General features: G+C 39.0%; 1 protein-coding gene across 3 annotated transcripts in view; it reads right to left on the minus strand.

Moving 5' to 3' along the window:
• Positions 1 to 13,051, minus strand: part of AK8 (adenylate kinase 8) — a 75,711-nt gene that overhangs the window by 23,560 nt on the left and 39,100 nt on the right. For all 3 annotated transcript variants that reach the window (XM_032200254.1, XM_032200253.1, XM_032200255.1), the window contains exon 11: positions 4,009 to 4,150. In XM_032200254.1, the coding sequence (XP_032056145.1) occupies positions 4,009 to 4,150 (142 nt within the window). The remainder of the gene's footprint in view (positions 1 to 4,008; positions 4,151 to 13,051) is intronic.

A 13,051-nucleotide genomic window follows, 5' to 3' on the forward strand; every position in this document is an offset into this window, starting at 1 on the left:
TTAGTAGTGTGATGAAAAAGAAGTGTTAAAAATATGTAAAAAGATCGCTTAACTGGGGATACAGCCACATCCTTTTGAAGACCAAATAAAACAGAGCTGGAAACTTGTATTGGAGAAGCTACTGCTGTTTATTTTCTCTACTGGGAAAGAAAAAGCTTTAGCATTGGCAAAATGGGTATTTGAAATATATTATACACTTCTTTTGTTGTACCAGTAGGTCAACCCTTAAGCTCATCCATCCCCTCCTGAATTTTGTCCATTTAGTGTGTTGTTGGCCATATTTCTTTTGTGTTTGCTGAGATGGGGACTGACAGCGTTATTTGCCTAACACAGGGAGACTGTTTGAAGTTTGTAGGTACTATTGTAATACAATTAATCAATACCGAGATATAACAATCGACCCTGGATTCAGAACAGATGGAAAAAACAATGCAAGTGATGTAGCAGAGGCACTGGGAATCCCAGAACACCCTTAGCAGTAGACCCCACTGGAACAGATGGAAGGAGTGGTTTTATCAGCTTGTAGAGAACTAACACAAACTACGCTATAATTTTAACTACAAAGATCTTGAGTTAGAGGGTCCTTATGCTCTTTCTCACTGAGTTTTCCAACATCATTTCAATGAAAGGGTCTCTGTGTAGTCACCGTTGTCTACACACGCAAGACATTCCTCCAAAATTTATCACAGAACCATTTTATAACAGCAGATGTTAATGGAGATCCAAATAAAGATATAAATAAAATAAAACATTTGTGCTACTATACATACATCCAGCATGCAGTGCTACCCTGAAAACTGAGTGAAGTTCTGGTTGTCACATCGTAGAAAAGAAACAGCTAGAATAACTAGAAAAGCTACAGAACAGCAAGACAGCATAATCAGATGAGTGAAATGACTTCCAAGAAAGGAAAGGATAAACACATCAAGATTCTTTGCATAGGAAAGAGACGGCTGAATCAGAATATACAACAGGATATAAAATCAGGAGTGTTACGAGAGGATGAACAGGGAAGGCTTATAAATGTTTCTTATAACAGAAGAAAGGAACCCCCCAAAACCACAGTTGTCATACGACACCCAATTAAAAAGTAAAACTCCTTTCTATATGATTTGGTTGAGGCCAAAAGTATAACACGTGGAAAAGGGACTATAAAGTCAAGGAAAATGGGCTATTAGACATAGTTGTCCAGATGACCCTCTGGCTCAGGGAATCTGTAAACTGCTGATTGCCTTAAACTGGCCTGGAACCAGCAGACAGCTGGTCATGAACCAGCTGAAGCTAATGACGAGAGATATACAACAGATAACACTGTTGCTGCTAAATCTGATTTTAACTATGTTTGGGAGAGAATAAGAGACAAGAAAGATTTTGCAAAATACTAAGAGTTTTCTGCATATTAGACCTACCCAGCGCTATGCTATATATTTCTTGTTATATATATATAATGCTTAAACATTAACAATGAAAAAAAAGCTAAAATATCTATTTACACTCATTTGGATGAGGAACTGAATTCAGTCCTTTGCAAGTTCTGAGCTTCAGATGCCAACCTGTAATTGTATTTGGATTCCCACTTACCGTAGGCACTAAGTGGTTAATGACGTTCTTTCAGTAGATAGCTGAGAGACCACTAATAGATTCAGCTTCTTATTTGCCCTAAAGGCTGCCACAGTTCAATACGATTAGGATCCTGTCCACTTAAGCGATAACTGCTTCATGGGGAGGAACATAGAAAGCAATACATGGCTCTCCTCTCAGTATAGGAAGAGTAGTTCTTTGGGAGACAGGTTTTGTCTGATACAAGGCAGGTTTTCCTGCACCAGTCTGTAAGCAAGCCTTTGCTCTTCTGCAAATTCTAATTTAACGAAAACCTTATACCTTACTTTTTCACTGGAAAATGAATTATTTTCCTTTTTGTTCCTGGGCAGTTCTTTGGATGCAGTGGCTGATGCTGTATGAGTTTTTTTTATTATTACATTTTAACAAACTTTATAGCCCATTTTGTTTGTTTTCAAATAACTTTATTTTCTTTCTTTTCTGTCATCAATTACTAGGTTTGTTTTTCTTTTCATAAGATGGAGGAGTCAGGAGACTGATCCTGCTCAATGCTGTATAATTTAGTATTATGTGTACTAGCTTTATGAGGTGGGAGTCAGATAAAACATAGTATTTGAACACTAACCATTTATTAGCTCTAAGGAATAGATTTATGACTTGACAACCAGACAATAACTCTGTGTTCTGATCAGCCAAAGAGGTCTACTTTGAGTTCAAAACACAGAGTAACATACTCTTTCACAAATAATTTTGTTTACTGATGTGACTAGATTTTAATAATAAACTTGATATATATGTAAATTTATTTTAATCTAATTTCATCAACAGAGTCCTCCTAAAAATGAGACTTTGTAGATTGTTCTATGTCTGATTTATAGATTTCTGCATCCTATTCCCAGATTGATTTCAAGGCTATAATTCTATCAGGGTTTTCTCCTGATGTCAGAAACACTACCTCTGCAGATAGTGTTTTATAACTAGCATCACAACTGCAACTGAATTACTGCCCTGCTATCCTATGCTGCAATATGTCCTTTTGTTTATAATCACCCTCTCTCCCTTATACACCTACTACTTCAGCTGCATGGAAAATAACAGCTCCAAAATCAATCAGGTAGTATGATGTCTGTTTTTGTCCCCTACTTCAACCCCTATGTAAAACAGAGGGGACCAAATTCTTAACTCAGATATGAATGTGCATAGCTCTTTAAAGAAAATGGAAGCTGAGCAAATGGATGAGTGCAAAATTTCTACACGGAGGATCTTATAACAAGTTGTTCTTCCTCACTTGATGAGGTCTCGATCCTGCAAAGGAGCACACATGAGTATTCACAGTGATCTCATGTACTCAGATACTTGTTTAGGGACTCAGCACCTTCTTTTTAAGTGCATATGAAGAATAATCCATGGGAAATGTTATTTAACTGAATCTAGCATAACTATCAAAATTCCTTCTCTTTTTTTCATGAGGTAGACTCTTATTTAGGATGTACTTTAAATTACTGTCAATAAAAGGCTACTGCCATTTTCACATAATTTAATTTTCAAGGCTTGAAATAGGAACTGCTAGCTCCTTCCCTTTTCACTCTCTTCCTTTCTCTTTACAACTCAAACTTACACTTTCACATCTTTCCACTGTAAATTGTACCCTGTATAGGCAGCGTGAGGGTGCGGAGGGCAGGCTGAAGGCAGCTGTAGAGAAGACACAGGAAGAGTACCTTTGCCAACTTAAACCCTTTTAAGGACAAGCATTTGGAAAGCATAAAGACCATAAAGTTCCAATGCACAGCTTTGGAGTGGATGTTATGTCAGCCAGTGGTATGGACTAAACCAAGAACTCCTGTAGGGGAATGAAAAAGCCTCTCGATTTTGATGAGTAGGCCAACACTTCAAATGCTCGCAACTTTTGGACTAGCTGTGAAGAGTAACCCCATTTTATTTGCCTGGATGTCATAACAGCTCTCTTTTGATGCTCATTTCTCTTATATTACATTTCTGAACACTTCATTATAGCTCAAATAAAATATAATTCTCATGTTGTTTTTAATTATTTCACAAAACCCAAAAGTCTCATAATGAGCTCCTTGCAGTGCTAATATATTTCCATGATATTATGCCAATGCTAAAGTAAGAAGATGTAGATCCCCTTCCTGCTGCAAATAAAATACACCTTCCTGACATAATCCATACTTTAATCCATTTCTTATGGATTGCCTTTAGAGGTAACTGAGACAAACAACCAGAAGAACAAATTCTCTCTTTCACAATTTGGTCACCTGGTGGATTTGTAAGGCCAGTGCTCTATTTCCCACTCTCCAGGGATAAGAGCCCTTTTCTAGATGTGTAAGGAATAAACAAATAAGATGCAGTGGCCTATATAATGTCAGCAAAGATCTGTGTCTTTCCACAGACTTGTCATATATGTAACATGCTAAATATATACCTTACCTGTTTGGAATAATACGTGCTTTTTGCAGCTCTTCTCCCTGTTCTATGTCTCTTGGGAAGCCACGAAGCACCCAACCGTTGGTCATGCAGTCTAGGGCATTTAGGCGATCTGCCAGGATCTTCATAACAATGTTGTCTGGGACTGCAAAGGATTAGAAAGATGATGTTTATTTTGTATGCTGAGACTGAAATTAAGGAGGTTACACGCTACCTTTTTCTGGTGAGACTGCTACATGAACTAAAAGACAAAAAAAATACAAACGTTTACACGTGACAGATTTTGGAAAGAGGAACTACTGCTGACCGTGCCTGTTTACTGTGTTATCACTGAAACCCCAAAATCATAAGGAACTGTAGGACTACAGCAAACTATTTGGTAAAAGCAGATGCTCCCATAGCTTTGCAATGTACTTTTTCTCTTAGCCATCCTCAGCTGATGTCACATTGAAGCGTGTGACATAATCTTATAAAAATGCAAAAATAATGACCTGAGTTGTGTAAAAGAAATCCTAAAACAGGGAAAAAAAATGTCTGTAGCACTCTGTATTTAACTTAGGAGATCATAATGGTTCTGCCATAGCAGGCTAGAAGTGATATTTCTCTATTTTGCCCAAAGGCTTGAAGATTTTATAACTGAAAACAAATTTCTAAAATGTATTTCAACTACTGTAATTACTACACCGATGACTCCATAATTGTAGAGATAAAAGTTCTCTTTCCTCTATTATTATTTATCTTTAGGACAAGAGAGTAACAACAGCAAGATTCTGATCAGGTTTGCAATTACTCTACAGCTTTTAAAATTGTATTTATTCAGACACAGTAGTGAGGAGGTATCCTGCATATTTTCCACTATAGTCTTCATAAGTAAAAATATTTTTACCAAGATACTTAAATTTACATCTCTTTTTTTTTTTTTTTTAATAGGAGAATTCATCTCGTTCAACAAGAGTGCCTATAAATTTTCCAAAGATCTTGCAATGTATTGGGTTTCATGTCAAATAACTGAAGAAAGGTCAGCAAAATCACCTCAAGCTACTTCCCAAAGAAGAAGCCAAAACAATTTGCAAGAAGCAATGAGAGCCCCTTCTCTTTATTTGTACAGTATGTCTAATACACTGTTGCCTCTCCTGGAAACAAGCAGTAAAAAATGCTACATAAATCCACATCACGGGATGTTGATGTTTTGATACTCACCCTGCCATTGCATCTGCATACAAAAATACAACAAGTTCTTGTAGGAGAGTGTATGCGTCAGACTCCTAACAATGCAATTCGCTTTAGGACTAGCTGACAGGAACACGCCTGTATTTTAGTATATTATTGTCAGTGCACATTTATACCCTGGATACAAGCAGGTTTTAAACCACAATAATAGAATCCATTTGCTTCCTGAAATTTAACATTTCCTCAAGACTTATGCCTCTATCGTGAAATTCATTACCTCACCTTCAAGTAATCAAATTACTGAGTTTACAGAATTGCACTCAGAACTCAGTGTACCAGCAAAAACAGAGGAAAACCACAGGGAATTAATTAGAAGACAGATTAGTGTATTAATTGAGGGTACCTGCTTCACATTATTAAAAAATAATAATCAAACCCAAGTTAAGGAAAGCACTGTTCTCCATCTGCTAAAAGAAAAAAAAAAAAAAAAAAAAGAAATTGAATAAAATCATTACCAGTCACTTGACAGAGAGTAAAATGGCAATGCAAAACTAGGCATTCCATTAAAAATAGGATTCATAAAATTAGCAGCAGGCAGAAACATTATTAGACAGATGTTGCCTATCTGGCTATATGAGACCTGAGCTGCAGGCAGGCATGCTGGGGATAAGAGGAGAATTAACTGAGCTCTTTACAGGTCAGTTCTTCTCCCCAACCTCCACGTTACAAGAACTAATACTAAACCAAGACATGCCAGTAGGAAAAAAATAAAAAATCCCTCTTGCTCTTTCCCCAAAATGTATTCCATACAAAGACTGGTGGAATTTTCCTGGTACTCATGAATTTCTGGCTGTAACACTAAACTTGCTATCTTGATGTGTGTTGTTTTATCATGATTCCTGTTGGAATCATTAGCATGGATTGACAAAGATGCCAAATGATGGGATTTTTTAAACATTTTCAGAATGCTTACAGACATCTCTGCAAGGGAGATGAATGAGACCTACAAACCCATGCATAAAATTGCACTGAAGCAGGATTTTGCCAGAGCTGATGTTCCCTGTCAGATGAACAGGGAATCGGGGCAAGTACTTAAGCCCCAGGAATGGCAGAGAAAAATAAGTGGATACAGCACGCTCTCCATCTTTGGAGGTTCTCCAGTTCCAGGAGTCAAATTGCTTCCAATCTGCATATGGCAAGGAGAAATATCTACAAGAAATTAAAAGGTAATTGTGATGGAAAGCAGGAAACATCTCTTCATCTGATCACTTCCCATCAGTCTTCTATGAAGCCTGAGGATCAAAATCCTCCAGTTTGGTGACTGTTTCTAAAAAAAAAAAAAACAAACAGAAGCAACTGCATTGTTTTTTTGTTGTTGTTGTTGTTGTTTTTTTTTTTCCTCCAAAAGAGGAAAAAAAATCTAGCAAGATGATGTAACAATTAATCAACAATTTAGCTAACACCACATCAGGTTGTTGGTTCTTTTGAGCAGTACTGGGGATACGTGGTAACCCTGATACCTCGCTAATTTCAGTGATGACTTACTAGAAGGTATCAGCAGTGCACTTCAGATTGTTTGTACACTCATGTACATATATACATCACTGAATAATATAGATGCTTACATATTTTCTGTGCCTCCCTCTAAAGCTTGATGGTGAGAAATAAAACATAAACAAGTCAGACAGCAAGCTCTGCTCTTCTCTTGATTAGCAAACATACCTATCACTTCAACACAATAGGGGAACATAGCTTGTTGGCTGTTCAATGGCATTACAAAGTACATCAGCTGCCCTTGAACAGGAACAGTCACACTTAAAACAGCTGCATTAAAACTGTAAAACATCTTCCACAGACCAGAAAAAAAAATATGAGGGAAAAGGAAAGAAAGAAATCAGTATTATTTGTATTTGCTGTGGTATAGACAGAGTAGGTAATGAAGAACTGTGCAGTATGGTATTCCTTTTCACTCATGTGGAACTGTCTCTGGAATGCAAGGGAAATTAATAACCTATAATTGGAGTGGCACACAATCTGTAAGTAACTAGCCATAGGTCTCCTGGCCTTTAGCACATGACCCAAAGGGCTATATAGCAAAGCAAAATTTACAGCTTTTCTGATGAGACAGTCAATCTACACGTTTTAAGTAGATTATGAAGCACAAGAGCTTTGAATAATCAATTCCTTTTCAACATAAGCTTCTGTGAGTTTCCAACTCTGAAAGTTGGGGAAATGAAGCTCTAGAGAGGTTTTACTTTATCATTAGAGAGGTCCAAAGATAAGTTTCTTGTAAAAATTACAATTTGCTACAAAGAGATAGCCAGACTAGGAAATGTGGCGGCACATCTCTATTAAGGAGCAAAATCCAGGTACAGGAGTAAAATCTACCCTCAGAAGTAATTCCGCAGAGCAGCTGAGCTACAACAATACCCAACGCTGAGAGCCATGTACGTAGCTGTGGACCAAGTTCATGGTGAGCCTCAGAAACAGCATACATGGCAGAACAGGGCCACAACCAACTTCATATAGAAAGGCAATTCATTCATGCATACGTTCTTGCCTAATGTCAGTACCATACGACATATTTCCTTTATTTTCCAGCCTGTCTCGGACACATTAATAGGCTAGACTACACAGTTGAATTAGCAGCTGTGGACCTACATAGTGATCTAATCAATTCAAGGGTAAGATCAGGCAGGACACTGGGAACAGAAGCTTAAAGTACTGCTGCTTGTGCTGGAACTGCTGCGTAGACACCTAGAAATTTTTCTGTCTCCATGACTGTCAATCAGCACCTTCCAGCAGACCATTTAAAAATAAATTTACTTCCTAGAGCTTCAAAGCTTTTCACAAGTAAAAGGTACTTCTCATTGAAAAGTACTTCCTCATGAACTCATGGGAGTGTGGCCTATTAGCTCTTGCCCAACCCATAGATCTGCATGACTAATAGAAAACCCTATCAGGCAATCAGTTGACAAAATCATACCATCTGCTCAAGACAAAAGTAACAGAACATTAAAGGCACAGTCTGAAAGGCAAAAACAGTACTTGAGAGATTACACAGCACTGTTCTCCAATAGCTTCAATGCTGTCAGTGCTCCAAGCTATACAATTATCATATTTAAATTGATTCCTCCTCCATACACTTCCCTTTAAAACGGACTTTTGATGGGTATTGACTCACTTCTCCGATGTTATAAACCGTTGATTCAAAGTACAGCATAAATGCATTTGCAGGTATAAATTGTCAGCTTCATGCTATAAAAAGTTTAAGGTCCTTTAGACAATATTGTCCGTTCGCTCTTCATACTTCTCTTGCAGATTTTTTTTTTAGCTAGGTCTGAAGACTTTCAGTGCTAATTCAGATGCCTGAGGCTTGATCCCAGTACTTGACAGTTAACATCTTGCCCTGAGTATAAGCTACTGCCAAAGGCTACTTTCCTGGGTTGTCCTGTCAATCCTAAAATTAGCAAAGCATGCGATTTGGTTATTTTATTGCTCTATGAACTCAGCTTTATTCACATTGGCTCATTTTATTTGGGTCTTTCAGAGAAGCATTCTGTTTCCTTGCCTACGTTACAGTCCTCAGATTGCCTCGATTTATTTCTAACGCGTTCGAAAATGATTTCGCAGCGATTCACCACCGTGTAAATCTGACCAATAGTTTAACTAAATCCTGCCAGTGCACCAGATACCTGAAAGCGGGCTTTTTATTATTTTTTATTCGTTTATTTCAGAGCAAATCCCGACTCCTGCACATAACAAGAACCACAAAACCCCTCCAGAGTGAGGTGGGGTTGGCGGCGAGAGGCCGCGCTTCGCCCCGGGGCAGCGCCTGGGCCTGGCCGGGGGAGAAGCGCCTGGGCCCGGCCCGGCGGCGAGGGCCCGACCCGGGGGGAAGCGCCCGGGCTCGGCCGGGGGGGAATCGCCTGAGCTCGGCCGGCTGGGCCCGGCCTCTCGCTGGTTGTGTGCCGCCACCTGCCGGGCACGATGGCACCGGCATGGCCAGGCCGGGCAAGCAGCTTCCAAGCGGCCCCGGTCTGGGCTATTCGCGAAAATCGCGGGAGCCGAGCTCCCGGCCGCCGCCGCCTCTCTTCTTCTCTCAGGGCCGGCACATAAAGAGGGGCTGGAACAAATAAAAACCGGCGTGGCATGTGCAAAGCAGTGCAACGCGTGTTTAATAATCTCGTCAGATGGAAACCGTGCACGGAAATAGTTGCTGCTTGCTCATTTTATACCTACAGCACTGCTGACTTCCCCTAAGAACTGGAATGATTATTTTAATGCAGCAAAATAACGATGATAAAATGTCTGATGTACACATTTTAGATATTTCTGTCTCTTCTAATATACTAAAGACTTTACCCTCCTCCCTCCCCCCAACGTTTGTTGTCATTTAAAATAAAAACTATCTGTACTAAGGAGAAATGCCAACAACGTTTCTAAAGCAGATATACGTGATCCCAAAGCATCAATCAAACAATCCGTGATAAATTAAGACTTTCAGACATGGATGTTGAAGTGATAGGAGCACATCATTCTTTCTCACAGTTATCAAAGCAGAGATTCAGGAATCTACGTCTGTTCCCCTTCAGTGACGAGGTAAGAATCCAGCCCCCTGCACTGCTTTACCTGTTAGTGGCATCTTCAGTTCAGCAATGGAAATTCAGTCCAAACTCGGTACCCGGTATTAAAAGAAAAAAAGAAAAAAAAAAGAAAGAAAAGGCATTTTCCCCTCTAAAAATAGTCCTTGCAAGGTTTTCAGCGTCTGTGTATTTGCCTAATGACCCCGGCTATCCAGGAGGCACAGGATGATCTAGTGGGCTGACACTAGGGTCAGGATCCACACACCTGGGTTCCCATCCACGCTCGTTCACTGATTGCAGGAAGGCTTGACCTGAATTAGGTTTTCTGCCTCAGTTTACCCACCTGCAAAACAAAAGCTACTCTGAATTACCTCACAGGTATGTTTCTAACTTGAAAGTTTCTAGAAGTAGCAGCATAGCATATATTTTCACTACTAGCTTTTAGTCCTTCCGCTTCTGCAGAGAGAATAGAGCTGAACACCAAACAGCAAGCACAGTTCTAACCCAGGTAATGCATCATTTCCAGGATAATCAAAGATCCCTATTTCTTCCTTATTTTTAAACTAGTTCAGCTCAACTGAAGAGCACAGGGCTTGTGACAGGACAGAATTTGGCCTATAAAAACCCTTTTTACATTGATAATATTCAAAAAAAGAAGAAATTTAGTCTGAAAACGTTGGTGAAAAAAAAACTTGGCTTTCTATACCAGATACTGACTCACCATGTGATGAGAAGAGAGGACATTACAGGGTTTGTTGTCCTTTATCAGTGATGCCTGGTGCCAGCAGGCACTCCAGATCTGTCACAGTCCTGCATCTCCCCTTGCTGCTCCCCCCAGTGCCTACCATCCACATTAAAGGGACATTCAGCCCTCTAACCCAAACAAATTAGCAGGGCACAGTAAACCTAGCGTCACCCTGGCTCACTTTACAGTTACGTAGAGAACGGTGAATGAATGCAATGTTTCCAAAATATAAAGTGATATACAAGAGCCGTTAAATGTTCTGCTTGTCATAAAAAAGCATTTCATACAGGAGCCTGATTCTGTATGGATGGCTCCCAGTGAATTAGAGCCAAAGCCAGAATTTGATATTAAACTCTGAAGACCATAAAAAGGGATGCTTCCAATGTATTTTCCCTTCCAGTTATCTCATAAAAACTCATGTGATTTCCTCATCCCAAACTGCAAACAAAAACAACAAAAAACCACATACAGAATCAAAGCCTTTTGCCCAGGAGCTAGTGCTGCAAGAAAAGTAGCAGGGAAGGAAATAAAACATTTCCAAGTTTTTTTTTTTTCCAAATGACTGTCTGCAATAGAGATCAAAATAAATAAAAGGGCCGCAGCTTCACTCAAATCCATGAGGGCTTTTTGGCTCTTTGGTGGTGCACCATGCTCCCCCATGACAAAAAACGGGGACCATGGGCATGGTACTTTGTAACCTACAAAATGTTTTACTCCCTCTTGCAAACCCAGACTCCAGCATCACTACCCCTGTGAATTAAATGCCTAATACCAGCCTATTGATACTCCAGTGACAGTAAGAATAGTGAACAATGCTGCGAAACCAGAAGACTGGCAAAATTTACCTAGGCACAACCATAGCATCCACTGAGTGATCCTCAAAATTGCTCAAAAACAAAAAACACCTCACTAGCCTCGTAAAATCACACACACTGTATAGATATTTTCTGATCTGGATTCAAGGTGTTTTGTGTGTGTGTGTGTGTTTTAATCATAAATGGGATGGTCTTTAAAGGTACCTTTGCAGACTGAGTCTCCCCAGTTTCACTGCAGCCCTGAATACCTGGCAACCAGAAGTGACAATTTGATTGTTTGCATGTTGTGCAGAGTAAAGAAAAGATATTCCAGAATTTCAAATAAAGGAAATGGGGGGCTCTAATTTATCATATTGTAGTGATTCAACACATTAGAAAAAGAAGTAAAATTTGGGAAAGATGACAACTTACTGTCTACCTTCCTTCACGTAAAACTTTCTATTCTACGACCTTGCATCTTTTATTAAAATGTGGACACCTAAAACAGAAAAAAACATATATATTTAAATTTTATTTTGTTCTCTTGACCACCAATTTTCTCCTAGTAGGAAAAAAGTCTGCTACCTATTTTCCATAAAAAAAACCTTTGTAGCAGTCCCAGAGGAAAAGTCAAAAGTTTGACTTGAAAAACGGAGCTACTTCAAAAGCATTGTCAAACAGAGGTGAAGGTTTCTTAAAAATGCATAAATTAAAGTATGGTATATTCATAAATATGTCTGTAACTTTACATAGTATATTTGTGATTGAGGTGCATATATAGATGAAAATTTGCTATCATTATAAAACTAACTTAAAGTAGAAAATCAATTTGTTTATTAGCTACTGTTTGGACTCTGTGTGCATACGTACGTGTGTGTGTGCATGTGTGTGAAAAATGAAAGAAAAATGGAGAGTTTTTTTCAATAATAAAAAGGGAGTTGCACTGCAGGGCCCCTAAAGCTTGTGAAAAATTAAACTCGACGGATTCAAACTGTCCTATTTCCACTTCAAAAGAGAAGAGGCACTGAGCTCTTCCCAACTTATCTTCAAACGCCCAGCACCCTAGAAAGTTTCTTTAAAAAAAATAAAGTCTCTAGTTCCCCCAAGCACTGTACCCGTTACTGTAGCTGCTGTCTCTCCCTCTTCTAATTATACCCATGTGAGTCTATTAATCAACTTGTAAATTATTTAGAGAGCCATGCGCTGTCTTCAGCTAGTACAAACACACTGCATGCAAAGACTTGCTGAAAACCAATGGAGCTCCCAAAGGGTCTCTCTCCAATGTTCAGACAGCTTGCAGCTCGCCAGTACAGCGCTGTTAAAAACAAGAAATAACACTAAGCTTACCTCCTCAGATATAAAGATTTACTCAGCCTTTCAACTCTGAAACTCTTTGCAAGTTTTTAAACAAAGAGGAAGCTGCTCTATTGTCAAATCTTTACTTCACACTTAGTGATGAGAATATTAATTTGATGTCAAAAAAAAAACACAACCCACAAGTGCTTTCAGTGAGACTGTGATCACAATCACCAGGGGACCCCAACTTTCAGAGGCTACACCAAAAAGCACCCCTTTAAAACCATTCCCATTTAAAATAGGTGGGAAAATCCACATTTGTACAGTAATAGTTTTTATTAGAAAATAGTAGAAATTATGGAATTCCAGATTTTACCCCCCACATGAAGACTGCCATTGGGGACAGCTTCAGATATTATTACTTAAAAAATAGAAAAAGGAAGGGGAAAAACAAC

The sequence above is a fragment of the Aythya fuligula genome, chromosome 19 (genome assembly GCF_009819795.1).
Source record: "Aythya fuligula isolate bAytFul2 chromosome 19, bAytFul2.pri, whole genome shotgun sequence".
NCBI lineage: Eukaryota > Metazoa > Chordata > Aves > Anseriformes > Anatidae > Aythya > Aythya fuligula.